The sequence below is a fragment of the Rhinopithecus roxellana genome, chromosome 20 (genome assembly GCF_007565055.1).
Source record: "Rhinopithecus roxellana isolate Shanxi Qingling chromosome 20, ASM756505v1, whole genome shotgun sequence".
In the NCBI taxonomy this organism is placed as follows: Eukaryota; Metazoa; Chordata; class Mammalia; order Primates; family Cercopithecidae; genus Rhinopithecus; species Rhinopithecus roxellana.
Window position 1 is genome coordinate 24,079,607 of NC_044568.1, and position 16,057 is coordinate 24,095,663.

The 16,057-nt window shown below is 42.6% G+C and overlaps 1 protein-coding gene across 3 annotated transcripts in view; it reads right to left on the reverse strand.

The window, feature by feature from the left end:
* The window catches only part of NAE1 (NEDD8 activating enzyme E1 subunit 1), a 29,606-nt gene extending 13,549 nt beyond the window's left edge, over window positions 1-16,057 (reverse strand). Inside the window, exons 1-11 of one of the 3 annotated variants that reach the window (XM_010355162.2) lie at window positions 15,903-16,057; window positions 11,779-11,882; window positions 11,625-11,685; window positions 9,950-9,980; window positions 8,284-8,355; window positions 7,690-7,769; window positions 5,130-5,239; window positions 1,993-2,102; window positions 901-963; window positions 443-506; window positions 48-139 (exon numbers count right to left, since the gene is read on the reverse strand). In XM_010355162.2, coding sequence (XP_010353464.1) covers window positions 48-139; window positions 443-506; window positions 901-963; window positions 1,993-2,102; window positions 5,130-5,239; window positions 7,690-7,769; window positions 8,284-8,355; window positions 9,950-9,980; window positions 11,625-11,685; window positions 11,779-11,882; window positions 15,903-15,955 — 840 coding nt within the window. In that variant the 5' untranslated portion in view covers window positions 15,956-16,057. The remainder of the gene's footprint in view (window positions 1-47; window positions 140-442; window positions 507-900; window positions 964-1,992; window positions 2,103-5,129; window positions 5,240-7,689; window positions 7,770-8,283; window positions 8,356-9,949; window positions 9,981-11,624; window positions 11,686-11,778; window positions 11,883-15,902) is intronic. The other 2 variants (XM_010355164.2, XM_010355165.2) reach the window with 2 other exon arrangements.

Below are 16,057 nucleotides of genomic sequence, written 5' to 3' on the forward strand. Positions count from 1 at the left end.
TAGAAAACACCTTGTTCATGTGAATCCCTCAGCAACTCTTTCATTACCTGAGTTGTATTTAGTGCTGTGTTCACATTTTTAATAGCTTCTTCAAAATTCTCTTCATCTTCTGGAGCCCCATTTTCATTCTTTAGAATTCCTATTTTAATGGGAAATTGTTAGCAAACAACAGCCCTTTTCTTTTCACTCTTCTGTTCCCCCATTATAAAAATAACCTTGTCAGATTCTGCAGAATATTGAATCTTAAAAAGAAATATGGCTTATCATTAGTCCTTAAAACTATACAAAGCGTGGCTTCTTAACTTCTCCAGAGGGAAAGTGAAATAAAAGCTCATGATGATATCATCTGACAAAGGTGTCAACAGAAATCCAATAAGCACTTGCCTCTAGCAATTTGCTTTTCAAGCTTTATACAGTATTTAATCATATCCCATAATATTACCTTGTCTAATCAAATCTCTGAAGTCTTCTTTTTCTTTATATGTTTTAGGTATTCGTCCATTTGTCTAAATTGGTTAAAAATTTTAAAAATCTAGTTATTAAAAACTCAAAATACAGAAATTGAAAGTCTATAGTGTCCCCCATTCTCTACCTAAGATTTCATCAACAAATATATTTCTCTGTGAAATCAGAGGCTCACTTGATAGAAAACACTGTGACCATTTATCTACATTCATTCCCCCTGCCAGTTTCATAACAACAGTCATCAAATTTCATTTTGTTAATTAAAATTATCAGGATCAAAAGAGGAACTGCTGGATTTAAATTTAAAAGCATCCATTTGCTCTACCATACAAGCCCATAAGGAAAAAAATTAATTTCCCATTCCCCATCAAGGAAATCCTTTATAAGAAACTGAAAATACAGTTGCATATGAAATTTTTTTTTAAAAGGACATACTTCACTATACCACTGTGCTAAATATTTAGCTATGATCACAATCCATGGAGTATGGCTGTGGTCCTAAAAATGAGAGACAAATAAAAGAAAATATTGGTATTATTAATTCTTCACGGTACCATCTCGTTTTCAACAAATTCAACAATATTTATGATCTCCTAATATATGCAGAGTAATGAATAGAGGAAAATGAACTGAGTTAATAAAAACTGCTTTACAAATTCTTCTAGAGGTAGATAACTAGTATGTCACATATATACTATGATTGTCCCCATTATACCAGCAAAACAGTCTCAGACTGCCACCCAAAAACACAGCTCAAATCTCAATTTCAGACACCAATCCTAAAGAAAAGAGGATCTTTTCTGTTTTCTGATGAACCAAATAAACAACTGCATGTTAATTAATATGGAAGTAGGCAAAAATACATATACTCCTTAAATTATCTTGTTATGTCATTATTTCTATTTGTTTAGAAAAAGGCCATAAAGAGGACTTCTTGGAATTCTTTTGTTTCTGTTTTCTGTTTGAAAATTTTTTATTTTCAATTTTTGTAGGTACTTAGGTATATATATTTATGGGGTACATGCTTTGATACAGGCATGCAATGTGAAGCACATAATGGAGAGGGGTATCTGTATAGCATTTATCCCCTCAAGCGTTTATCCTTTATGTTACAAATAATCCAATTAAACTCTTAATTATTTTAAAATGTATAACTAAGTTGTCATTATTAACTATAGTCACCTTGTTGTGCTTTCAAGGAGTAAATCTTATTCATTCTTTCTAATTATTTTTTTGGTACCCATTAACCATCCCCATCTCCCCACCTGGAATAGGTTAATGTCTAATTTCTTGACCTGGGTAGTGATTACACAGATGTTCAGTATCCGTACTTTTCTTCAATAAAAAAGTTTTTCAATTTTGGAGAAAAATTAGTATGTTGAAAACAAGGTAAAATATTGTTATTGGGTAATCTGGATGACAGGTATATGGAGGATTTTCTCACTTTGGTGTAATTCAAAAACCTTAGGTTAAAAAAAAAAATGTTTTAGGTCTATCTGTAAATGTAAGGTCACACACACTACCAACCTTTTTTTCCATATGATCCAAATCATAGGACTGAAAATGTTCTCTCAGTTCAGGAAATGGCTTATCTAGTCGTAGATCTTCTAATGCATTATCTGGATGAGACTCTATTACTGTGAAACAAAGAATTCAAAAGATAAATTTAATACTTAAAAAAAAAAAGAGAGAGAGAGATAGGATCTTGCTGTATTACCCAGGCTGAAGTGCAGTGGCACAACCATAGCTCACTGCTGAAACTCCTGGGCTGAACGGATCCTCCCACCTCAGCCTCCTGAGAAGGTGGGACTACAGTCTCGTGTCACTGTGCCCAGCTAATTTTTTAATTTTTTTGTAGAGATGGGGTCTCACTATGTCACCCAGGCTAGTCTGAAATTCCTGGATTCAAGGGCTCCTTCTGCCTCGGCCTTCCAAAGTTCTTGGATTACAGGTGTGAGCCACCGTGCCCAGCTCAAAAGATAAACTTAATTCTTTGGCAATACTGATGACAATACACTGAATCATAGAAACTTACTATATCTTTAATTTTTAAATGGGCACAAGGCCCACGGGTTTTTTCACTGTTTTATTAAGGTATGATTTATACATAGTAAAATGCACAAATCTTAAGTCAACTATAAAGTTTTAGTAAAAGTAAAAGAAGATTCCTTTAGAACATAATTTGTTCTAACTGGAAAAGCTCAAAACTGACAAAACCTATGTACAGATAGCAACTAACAACCTATCCTCCCTCCTCTTGTGGTCTTCAATAGACAGCATCACCATTTACCTAGACTCTTCCCCAGAAACCTGATGGTCATCCTTCACTTCTTGCTTCCTTGGCCCCAATATCAGTAACTCCCCACTTCCTAATCTCACTCTGTACACTGCTGTCCACATGAGAGAGTACAGGAGAGTGTATAATTTCAGTGAGTGCTTAGAGGTAGGCCTAGTTTTGTCACTTGCTAACTATGTGACCTTAGGCAAATAATTTAATCTCTCATTGCCTCAGCATCATCTATAAAAAGCAGATATTAAAGTATATATAGGCTGTATATCTCTCTTATCCAAAATGCTTGGGACCATAAGTGTTTTGGATTTTGCTGAGATTTTGGTATATTTGCAAATACATATTAGATGAGCTCTCTAACCCAAAAATCTGAAGAAATGTTCCAATGAGTGTTTTCTTTGAATATCATATCAGTGCTCAAACAGTTTTGCATTTTGGAGCATTTCTGATTTTGGATTTTTGGATTAATGATGCTCAATCTGTACCTTATAAAGGTTTTGGAAAGAGTAAATGAAATAATTCTTATAAAGGCAGGCACACAACTAGCAATGCCGAACCTTCATTATTATCTACCGCCTCTTCTTCTCTTCCCTAAACTGGGAAAAAGAACACACTCTGTCTTACTTAGACCACTGGAAATTTCTAACAGCAATCCCTGCCTCCAATCTTTGCCCCTTTAAATCCATTTACTTTCTACTCAACTTCAGAGTGACCCATTTAAAATAAAATGTTTACACGGTCACTCTCCCACTTTCCACTCTTTTGTCCCCTCCCATCAGTTGACACCACTTTCAACTTTTAAATGGCTTACCACCAGCAGCCAGAGCTTATCCTGACAAGCACTCCCTAACTACCCACACAGATATTACTCCTCAGTGACGCTACCAATACCAATGGCTATCATCACATTAGCAGAGTGCTTGGCTCATAGTAAAAATGTTTTCTTGAGTAAATAAAGAGCATTGTATGAATACTGGATGAAAATTTTATGATGATTAAACTTTTTTTTTTTTTTTTTTTTTTGAGACAGAGTCTCGCTCTGTCGCCCAGGCTGGAGTGCAGTGGCCGGATCTCAGCTCACTGCAAGCTCCGCCTTCTGGGTTTACGCCATTCTCCTGCCTCAGCCTCCCGAGTAGCTGGGACTACAAGCGCCCGCCACCTCGCCCGGCTAGTTTTTTGTACTTTTTAGTAGAGACGGGGTTTCACCGTGTTAGCCAGGATGGTCTCGATCTCCTGATCTTGTGATCCGCCCGCCTCGGCCTCCCAAAGTGCTGGGATTACAGGCTTGAGCCACCGCGCCCGGCCGATGATTAAACTTTTATAAGTAAAGGGCTTATATCAACCCTCAGCTGATGGAGGTCTGCCTATAAACGACTTTGGTCTCCTACAATAGTTTCCCTGGGAACAGTAGTTATGTAAATGTCTTTGTTGTGTGAAATTGTACCTGAATTGAGAGAACCGAAAGCCTGCATGAGGATGAAATAAAAGATTGGAGGGGCATGGTGCAGTGGCTCACACCTGTAATAACAGCACTTTGGGAGGCCAAGGCGGGTGGATCACCTGAGGTCAGGAGTTCGAGATCAGCCTGGCCAACATGGTGAAATCCTGTCTCTACTAAAAATGCAAAAAATTAGCTGGGCATGGTGGCGGGCGCCTGTAACCCCAGTTGGGAGGCTGAGGCAGGAGAATCAGTTGAACCTGGGAGGTAGAGGCTGCAGTAAGCCAAGATTGTGCCATTGTACTCCAGCCTAGGCAACAAGAGCGAAACTCCGTCTTAAAAAAAAAAAAAAAAGACAGGAGAGGGGAAAGGTGGTGTAACTTCATGGGTCAGAGTGACCCACATTCCTTAGCTCTCCACAGCCATACATGCCTGATGTGGGCTGGGGGCAAAAGAAGCTGGGTACTTGCATAGTTGCTGGATCTCCTAATAAGATGAAGAAGCTGTACCTGTTGTATGTCCTGCTTTGTATCCAACAAGAGCGAAACTCCGTCTTAAAAAAAAAAAAAAAAGACAGGAGAGGGGAAAGGTGGTGTAACTTCATGGGTCAGAGTGACCCACATTCCTTAGCTCTCCACAGCCATACATGCCTGATGTGGGTTGGGGGCAAAAGAAGCTGGGTACTTGCATAGTTGCTGGATCTCCTAATAAGATGAAGAAGCTGTACCTGTTGTATGTCCTGCTTTGTATCCTTCTATAATGCTACATAAAGAGTAGATTGCAGCCTATTGAATCTGATTGCCACTTTGAATCTGCAACTAGAGATATGCTGCTACAAATTTACTTCGTAATTTAAAACTGACTTTCTAAATTGTCAAGTTTCTAAAATTATAGCTAAAGCAACCAATAGTAAGCCCATATGCTCAACAACTTTACCTGGATGTTCTTTTATAATGATCCTCATATAACCAACTAGTCCATATGTCCTACAGATCAAAAGAGGAATCTGGGAATTCCAAAGGACATCTGCTAAGCGTAGTAAAGTGCTGTTAAAAAAAAAAAAGCAAAATATGAACATAACCAAATGGAAATATGCCAAACATGGAAACATGCAAAACATGAAAATGTCTTAAAATAAAGCAACTTTCTTACTAAATAATAAATGCAAAAGTACATAACTGCGTTTACATAAGCAGGTCAAGAATACACTGAAAAGCAAGCATTTCCATAGGTTGCAGTCTCAATGAAAGAAAGTACATCTTTTGGACAAGAGGGATGTGAAACCTTAGTCTGTTATATTAAGGAGAAACGTTAAAGAAAGATAATTCTAAACATTTCCATGACAGAAAAAAAAATATAAAACCCACAAATACACCCCCAACAATTTCAATAACCAATTCTCTCTCTTTTCTTTTTTTTTTTTTTTTTGAGTCGGAGTCTCACTCTGTTGCCCAGGCTGGAGTGCAGTGGCTGGATCTCAGCTCACTGCAAGCTCTGCCTCCCGGGTTCAAGCCATTCTCCTGCCTCAGCCTCCCAAGTAGCTGGGACTACAGGCGCCCGCCACCTCGCCTGGCTAGTTTTTTTGTATTTTTTAGTAGAGACGGGGTTTCACCGTGTTAGCCAGGATGGTCTCGATCTCCTGACCTTGTGAGCCGCCCGTCTTGGCCTCCCAAAGTGCTGGGATTACAGGCTTGAGCCACCGCGCCCGGCCTTTTTTTTTTTTTAAGATAGGGTCTCACTCTGTTGCCCAGGCTGGAGTGCAGTGGCATGATCATGGCTCACTGCAGCCTTGACCTCCCGAGCTCAAGTGATTATCCCATCCCAGCCTTCTGAGTAGCTGGGACCACAGGCATGCACACCATCTGGCTAAATTTTGTATTTTTTGTAGACACAAGGTTTTGCCATGTTGCCCAGGGTGGTCTTAAACTCCTGCGCTCAAGTGATCCGAACCTGTCTCAGCCTCCCAAACTGCTGGAATTACAGGCATGAGTCACTGCACCCAGCCTTCAATAATCAATTCTAACTAGTTTTTAATCACTAAAACAAACAACAACAAAACAAACAAACAAACAAAAAAAGTTCAGTTTAACTGCTCTAAATATATTCCAAAAGTTTCACATCTAAGACCGGGCTTGGTGGCTCCATGCCTGTAATCCCAGGACTTTGGGAGGCTGAGGCGGGCAGATCACTTGAGGCCAGGAGTTTGAGATCAGCCTGGCCAACATGGTGAAACCTCGTCTCTACTAAAAATACAAAAATTAGCTGGGCATGGTGGCACTTGCCTATAATCCCAGCTATTTGGGAGACTGAGGCACAAGAATTACTTGAACCCAGGAGGCGGAGGTTGCAGTGAGCTAAGATTGTGCCACTGCACTCCAGCCTGAGCAACAGAGCAAGACTCTGTCTAAAGAATAATAATTTTTAAAAAAGTTTCAGTATTTTTATCTTCCTCATCTTTTCAATGTTGAGAGATTTCTAACAATTTTTTTAAAATTTTATTTATTTATTTATTTTTGAGACAGAGTCTCACTCTGTCACCAGGACTGGAGTGCAGTGGCACGGTCTCCGATCACTGCAAGTTCCGCCTCCTTGATTCAAGTGATTCTCCTGCCTCAGCTTCCCAAGTAGCTGGGACTACAGGCGTGCGCCACCACGCCCAGCTAATTTTTGTATTTTTAGTAGAGATGGGGTTTCACCATGTTGGCCAGGATGGTCTCGATCTCTTGACCTCGTGATCTGCCCGCCTTGGCCTCCCAATTAAATTTATTTTTTTTGAGAGCAGGTCTCGCCTCATCACCTAGGCTGAGTAGAGTGGCATGATCATGGCTTACTGCAGCCTTGACTCCCCGGGCTCCAGCAATCCTGCCATCTCAGCCTCCAGAGTAGCTGGGACCACAGACATGCACCACCACTCCCAGCTAATTTTTGTATTTTTTGTTGAGATAGGGTTTTGCCGTATTGCCCAGGCTAGTCTCAAATTCCTGAGCTCAAGCAATCCACCCTCCTCAGCCTCCCAAAGTGTTGGGATTACAGGTGTGAGCCACCATGCCTGGTCAAGAGTTTCAAATTTATGGCTGGGCACAGTGGCTCACGCCTATAATCCCAGCACTTTAGGAGGCCGAGGCGGGCAGATCATGAGGTCAGGAGATCGAGAACATCCTGGCTAACACAATGAAACCCTGTCTCTAATAAAAATACAAAAAAGTAGCCGGGAGTGGTGGCAGGCGCCTGTAGTCCCAGCTACTCAGGAGGCTAAGGCAGGAGAATGGTGTGAACTCGGGAGGCGGAGCTTGCAGTGAGCCAAGATCATGCCACTGTACTCCAGCCTGGGCGACAGAGTGAGACTCCATCTCAAAAAAAAAAAAAAGTTTCATATTTAAAGTTTCTGTAGAATTTAAGAATTTTAAAAACCGTATCATCATACACTGTGCAAAGAAAATAAAACAATGCAAATCTAATAAGATTAAAATAAAAACATATTAACAAAAAAATTTACCTTTCAGGAAGCTGAGTTGCAACCACAACAGTAAACCTACAGAAAAATGAAGGATCGTTGTCTAGAAGGTTTTCTGGACTCTAAATAGGACAGCAAAGAAAAAAAAAATTCACAATTATATTAAACATGGCAGAGACAGTTAAGCTATTTTACAATAAATGAGGCAACAAATCCAATTCAACTAATTATAAAAGACACAAAGATTCAAAATTCTGGCCGGGCGCAGTGGCTCAAGCCTGTAATCCCAGAACTTTGGGAGGCCAAGACGGGCGGATCACAAGGTCAGGAGATGGAGACCATCCTGGCTAACACAGTGAAACCCCGTCTCTACTAAAAAATGCACAAAAACTAGCCAGGCGAGTTGGCGGGCGCCTGTAGTCCCAGCTACTCGGGAGGCTGAGTTAGGCGAATGGGGAAAACCTGGGAGGCGGAGCTTGCAGTGAGCTGAGATCCAGCCACTGCACTCCAGCCTGGGTGACAGAGCGAGACTCTGTCTCAAAAAAAAAAAAAAGATTCAAAATTCTAAATTTCTAGGGCTTTAAATTATTTAAAAAATTGTATTTCAGCACAGACATAATGTGTATACATATATACCTCTTCCACAAAACTTCCAGAGACATCACTATTTAATTCTTGTAAGAATTCCATGGCAGCTTCAGCTCGGTTCTTTTTAAAAACAAAGCATTTAACTTGAATTAGAAAAAACTTGGTCACAATATAATCCCCCAATTTATGGAACAGGCAAACATACTGTAAAACTATCCAAATTTCATGCATAAGTATGACAACTCTGTTTCCCTTCTTTTTTCTTTTTAGAGACAGGTTTTTGTTCTGTTGCCCAGTTTGGAGCATAGTGGCCTGATCATAGCTCACTGCAGCCTTGACTCCTAGGCTTAAGCAACCCTCCTACCTCAGCCTCCCAAGTAGGCGGGACTACAGGCATATGCTACCATGCCCAGCTAATTTTTTTTTTTTTTTTTTTTTTTGATATTTTGTAGAGACAGGGTCTTGACATGTTGTTGCCCAGGCTGGTCTTGAACTCCTGGCCTCAAGCAATCCTCTTGCCTTGACCTCCCAAAGTGCTGAGATTACAGGCGTGAGCCACTGCTCCCAGCCAATTCTGCTTCCCCTAGTGTTTAAGACTCAACAGAATATTACTTAAAACAAAGCAAAACCATCATCATCCAGAGTTCTCAAATGACATTATCTGTACTCTACTTTTTTGATTAGGCAAATGACCAAAAAACTCTGGGTAGCAGGCAGGGATATCCTGGATCAAGTTCAGACTCACTCTAACCCCCCACATCTATAATCCTGTACAAGAGTGGTTAATCACCACGCTAACGGTCATTTCACTAAGTTGACTAATATGGTTTGGTAAGTTTTTTTAGGCCGGGTGTGGTGGCTCACGCTTGTAATCCCAGCACTTTGGGAGGCTGAAGCAGGCGTATCACGAGGTCAGGAGATCGAGCCCATCCTGGCTAACATGGTGAAACCCCATCTCTACTAAAAATACAAAAAATTAGCCAGGCGTGTTGGTGGGCGCCTGCAGTCCCAGCTACTCAGGAGACTAAGGCAGGAGAATGGCGTGAATCCAGGAGGCAGAGCTTGCAGTGAGCTGAGATTGCGCCACTGCACTCCAGCCTGGGTGACTGACAGAGCGAGACTCTGTCTCAAAAAAAAAAAAAAAAAAAAAGGCCGGGTGCGGTGGCTCAAGCCTGTAATCCCAGCACTTTGGGAGGCCAAGATGGGTGGATCACGAGGTCAGGAGATCGAGACCATCCTGGCTAACACGGTGAAACCCCATCTCTACTAAAAAATACAAAAAACTAGCCGGGCGAGGTGGTGGGCGCCTGTAGGCCCAGCTACTTGGGAGGCTGAGCAGGAGAATGGCGTGAACCTGGGAGGTGGAGCTTGCAGTGAGCTGAGATCCGGCCCCTGCACTCCAGCCTGGGCGACAGAGCGAGACTCCGTCTCAAAAAAAAATAAAAATAAAAATTTGTTAACCAGAATCCATCCTCTGAATATTAACATTACTCAAGATTTAGCTTTAATACAGGATACAATGTATAAACACAGACAGTACTTCTAAGTTTTTAAACTACCAAACATACGAAGATTTACAAGATGAGAAAAATTAGTTAACTTTTTTTTCAGATAAATAATACACATTTTTAAACTCAAAGCTTTTCAAGCAATCAAAACATAGTGGCATCGTTAGATGCTCACGTGCAACTATATTCTCTAAAAAATTGTTTACCTTGCCGATACTGCTTCTTTGAAGGAAGAAACTAAAGTGAACAAAACAAAGGGAAAAAAAGTAAAGTTTACTGACTATAAAGGAAAAGTTGTTATTGTAATAGCATGTATATTTCATTCATAGTATAAAACAAACTATATTGTGATTACAGATTATAATGGCCTTCCTGGAGGAAGAAAATCAGATGAAACTTATAAAGAAAGATAGGCTAATAAATCAATGTTTCTTTCCCAAAGTGTGTACCACAGAATGTGAATTTCACAAGATCCTCTGAGAGAAAAGGGTTCCTTGGCTAAAAAACATTTGGGAAACACTGGCGGGTGCAGTGGCTCACGCCTGTAATCCCAGCACTTTGGGAGGCCGAGGCGGGCAGATCATGAAGTCAGGAGATCAAGACCATCCTGGCTAACATGGTGAAACCCCCGTCTCTATTAAAAATAGAAAACATTAGCCCAGCGTGGTGGCGGGCGCCTGTAGTCCCAGCTACTCAGAAGGCTGAGGTAGGAGAATGGTGTGAACCCAGGAGGTGGAGCTTGCAGTGAGCCGAGATCACGCCACTGCACTCCAGCCTGGGTGACAGAGCAAGGCTCTGTCTCCAAAAAAAAAAAAAAAACAGTTTGGGAAACACCATATACTATTATTTCCCTCTTGGAAATTCATAATACACACAATACATGTGATACGAAAATCTTATGGTAAAGAAATTTTAACTTCATTTGATCCATTTCCCAAACTAATTTGACCGTGGAACCCATTGGCCCATTGAACAGCTCTTAACGTTCCCTAGAACCAGTGTTCCATAGACCACTCTCGGTGTATTGAACCATTTGTTTTTGCACGTAACTGTAACAGACTTGTTCAGACTTCCTCCCACACATACCCTTGATGTGTCTCAAGGCCCAGATATGAGGCTGCTGATCAGAGTCAGGATGCCACTTTTCGGTATAAGCTCACTGGCTCCATAAGGAGAAACCTTATTTTTATCATATTCTACTCTAACCAACCAAGTAAGCAAAGACAACAAGACTTCTTTGTATGTATCAATAAAAAAGCTGTGCTGTGCCTAGCAGAAACTGGCACTACCATCCAAAGAAAAAGCATCAAAAACTAAATATGAACTAATTGCTGGTTTTCCTTATATTTACTCACTGTTGTTACTGACAAATACAACGAGAGATACCAGACTTCAAGTCCCTGAAAAGGTGAGCTTTAAATCCAAATTTGGGCATGCTCTGAAAGTCTAAATATAATCTTTAAAGAATACACAGGCCATCTTTAAAACAGCATTTTTGTAGACACAGTGTAAAGAGAGATACACCTAGACTAAGCCTAGAAGACATCACAAACAACAGGTATTATTGTTAATCATATGCTAACACCTATGAATCAATGCAAGAGCTTAGGAAGTGCCCATATTCCATGAATAAAGGAATAATGACTACTCCTTTATATTAATAACAATAAAGACAGTAATGATGGGTACCATTTATTAATGCCCTATTTGCCAGATGCTATACTAGCACTTCACATATATTATCTCACTTCCTCCTCACCATAATCCCAAACATAAGGATGATTTGCACTGAGAGTCGAGTCACCCTGACTGAGGAGGTGAAGCTAAGATTCAGGCCTTGCCTTCCTTAACATGTATATATTTGAAAAGAATAGAACATACTTGTTTCCAGCATCTTCTCCGCTGACCTGATTTCCATCAATAATTGTAAACGAACCAATACCTGACAGCCAAAACAGAGTCAGTCAGGAATATATAGTTCTAGGTCATAATCTTAAAGAAGTATATTTAGAACACAACCACAAAACTGCATTACCTGGTAGTACCAAGTTTTTAAGAATTTCAGTTCCTGTGGCCGTTGCATTTATTAGGCAAACATGAGCAGATTCTAAAGCCTCTTGCCCATGATCACCCCACAACCTACAAAACAGACACAAATTTGACGTTTTTAAAACTTTCATGAAAATACAGCTTTATTTGAATGGTGATCTTTAAACTTTAAACTGTCCTTGTATAGACTGATGTGATAACCACAGAAAACAGGTAAGACAGGAACAGATATTAGTATAGTGATTATACAGTAATCTAGAACTCAGGTTGATGCCTTGAATAGTTCGGGGGAAAGAGGGAGAGGGTCGAATCAGAAACAGAAACTTGGTCTTCCAGCTCCTTATCAGCCTGGGCACAAGAGTGACACTGTGTCTCAAAACAAACAAACAAACATTTAAAAAGTGTCTTTGGACTTAAAACCTCATCTGTTTTCTATTTCATTTATTCTTTTTTTTTTTTGAGATAGAGTCTTGCTCTGTCACCCAGGCTGGAGTGTAGTGGCGTGATCTCGGCTCACTTGGCCTCCCAAAGTGCTGGGATTACAGGTATGAGCCACCATGCCCAGCCCTATTTCATTTATTCTTAAATTATGTTAGATGCGCCAGGCACAGTGGCTCACACCTGTAATCCCAGCAGTTTGGGAGGCCAAGGCGGGCGGATCACAAGGTCAGGAGATTGAGAGACCATCCTGACTTAACATGGTGAAACCCCGTCTCTACTAAAAAATAGAAAAAATTAGCCGGGTGTGGTGGCAGGAACCTGTAGTCCCAGCTACTCGGGAGGCTGAGGCAGGAGAATGGTGTGAACCCGGGAGGTGGAGCTTGCAGTGAGCCGAGATCACACCACTGCACTCCAGCCTGGGCAACAGAGCAAGACTCCATCTCAAAAAAAAAAAAAAAATTATGTTAGATGCATTTAAGATCTCGATACAGGGCTTATTACTGTGACTTCTGCAAAAGCTTTACCAAGGAAACTGAATTACCATCTGAAAAGCCTCACATCAACTTCTACAGGAGTACTTTAAAGTATATTACCCAGTGTAGAATGATTAATGTGCCTTCCCTGTTACCTGATCTAAAGCAGATTATCCCTTATTATGTAGCCAGTATGTCCTCCAGAGCATATGTCAAGCAACTGTTATTTTTTTTTTGTTTTTGATACAGGGTCTTACTATGTTGTTCAGACTGGTCTTGAACTCCTGAGTTCAAGCATTCCTCTCGCCTCAGCCTCTAGAGTTGCTGGGACTACAGGCACAAGCTACTGCACCTGGCTTCATTTGTTTTTGTTTGCTGAGCATCCATCTTTCCACTCCCAGAAAGCTGTCAAATGTATGGAGGAATCGTCTAGAAGAATCAGATGGACTGTAAACGCCTGTTTTCTCCATCAAAGTATGGCATGTAGAAGACACCTGACATACATGGTTGACAGATGCTTGGATCATTGGAGAGTAAATTTAAGAATACTGGTGCATCTTGGCTGGGCGCGGTGGCTCACGCCTGTAATCTCAGCACTTTGGGAGGCCGAGGCAGGCGTATCACCTGAAGTCAGGAGTTTGAGACCAGGCTGGCCAACATGGTGAAACCCCGTCTCTACTAAAAATACAAAAATTAGCCAGGCACAGTGGCGCGCACCTGTAATCCCAGCTACTCGGGAGGCTGAGGCATGAGAATCGCATGAACGCAGGAGGCAGAGATTGCAGTGAGCCAAGACCACGCCACTGCACTCCAGCCTGCGCGACAGAGTGAGACTCCGTCTCAAGAAAAAAAACACTGGTGCATCTCAAGCAGGGTGAGACAGTGTGTGCCTGTAATCCCAGCTGCTTGGGAGACTGATGCAGGAGGATCACTCCAGCCCATGAGATCAAGGCTGTGGTGTGCCAATAATCAGACCTGCGAACAGCCACTGCACTCCAGCCTGGGTAACATACTGAGACCCACCTCAAAAATAAAACAAAAAGAATACTGAGGCCAGGCACTGTGGCTCATGCCTATAATCCTAGCACTTTGGGAGGCTGAGGCAGGAGGATCACTTGAGTGCAGGGGTTCGAGACCAGCCTGGGCAAACCCCCATCTCTAAAAAAGTTAGCCAAGCATGGTGGCACATGCCTGTAGTCCCAGCTACTGAAGAGGCTGAGGCGGGAGGATCATTAGAGCCCAGGAAATTGAGGCTGCAGTGAACAGTGTTCTTGCCACTGCACTCTAGCCATTGTACTCTAGCCTGGGTCAAAGAGTGAGACCTTGCCCGTGGAAAAAAAAAAAAAGAATCCTGGTGTGTCTGTAAGTAACATGTTTCAAGAAGAGGCCAAGTGCATCAGTCCTCTCTACTATCTTGCTGGCCCAACTATGGTGAAGTCAGGAGGAGCTTATTGACTGCTGCATTTTGCCTCTAACTGCTTCCCTTTGACACTTCCAAACCAGTTCTCACAATGAAAGGTAAAGTTTGGGACTTAAATGGAATGCCCTCAGCAAAAATCCTCTTTTGTTAGAGTTGCCTAGTAACCTCAACTATCTTCTCAGCTCTGTCATGTACAGTTATACCTGCATTAGAAACACAAGAACTCCAAGAATTTATAAGAAAACGTAAGTTGGTTATAAAGACTGTTACCTTGTTTCTTTTCCTAAAAGCCTGGAAGCAGGATGTAACTGAGTACCTCCAAAAAAGCCAGAAGAGCCTGAGTTTACGACCTGGCTCAAAGATATGGGGAATTCTGGGCAAGTTACCTAACTTCTCCAAGACTCAGTTTCTCCAACCGTAAAGCACAGGAAATGGTTGCTTTCAAGGGTGCTCTCAGAATTAAGTGCCCAAAGCCTCTAATACAGCACTAGGCTAGTGGCGCAAATAGAAGCTCCAGTCCTTGGGGACATACAACTTCTGTTGTCTCAGAGGCTCCAGGAAGGAGGAAAGCCAAGCAGCTTTATCTCCACAGCCTCAAGACATAGAAGACGCTCAATAAACAAGGAATGGGGAATGCAAGGAGAAAAGGGAAGGGTGGGGAAGTACCAAAGGACCCTTCTGATGACTTAGACCTGCACTGTCCATTAAGGTAGCTGCTAGCCACATGTACTACTGAGCACAAGCAGCAAGGCTAGTGTTAACTGAGATGTGCTGTTAAGTGTAAAATACAGTATTTCTAAGAGTTTTTGGGGGGCTTTTTTTTTGACGGAGTCTCGCTCTGTCACCCAGGCTGGAGTGCAGTGGCACGATCTCGGCTCACTGAAACCTACACCTCCCGGATTCAAGCGATTCTCCGGTTTCAGCTTCCAGAGTAACTAGGATTACAGGCGCGCACCACCACGCCCAGCTAATTTTTGAATTTTTAAGTAGAAACAGGGTTTCACCATGTTGCCCAGGCTGGTCTTGAACTCCTGACCTCAGGTGATCAGCCTGCCTCAGCCTCCCAAAGTGCTGATTACAGGTATGAGTCACCCTGCCGGTCCTCTAAGACAGTTTTAAAAAGTAAAATACCCATGACCAGCTTGGGCAAGGTGGCGAAAACCTCGTTCCTACAAAAAAAAAAAAAAATTGAAATAAAAATAAAAATTTAAGTAAAATATCTCAAAAACTTTTTATATTGATTGTGTTGAAACAGTAATGTTTTGGATATATTGGATTAAACTGTATTTAAAAATCAATTTCACCTGTTTCATTTTACCTTTAGTGCGGTTACTAGAAAATTTATGATCACATTTGCGGCTCACATGAGACTAGCATTTTATTTCCATTGGACAGCCCTGGCTGAGAACAAAACCTAACCCTCCGTGCCGCCCTCGCGGCCGGGATGGGGTGCGCTCCGGGCCTCCCCATTCGGAAAACGAGGAGCCCGGGCGCAGCGAGGCGGGGCCGGCAGCCGCCTTAGCGACCCGGCTGGCGCTGGGGACCGCGCCCCCCCGAACCGCACACCGCGTGGCGGGGGAAGGGGTCCCAGCCTTCGCGGAGGACCTCTGGCCCAGGGTGGGAGCCCCGAGCGCCGGCTTCCCGCGCCCCGCACAGCCCGGCCCAGCCTGGAAGAAGGCCTGAGGGAGGCCCGACCACGCCGCCCGCGCCCTCAGGCCCGGCCCGGCCGCTGGGAAGCCCGCCGGCCCACCCTCGGCTCGGTGAGCCTCGGCTCACCTCAGCTGCCGGTCGTACTTCTGCTCCTTGAGCAGCTTCCCCGCCTGCGCCATAGCCGCGCCCGCAGCGCGGAGAACAGCGGAGCCCCAGCGGAGCGCCGCCACCAGCTCCACAAGCGCGCAGGCGCACTGAGCGCCTCTCCGCCGCTACCGCCC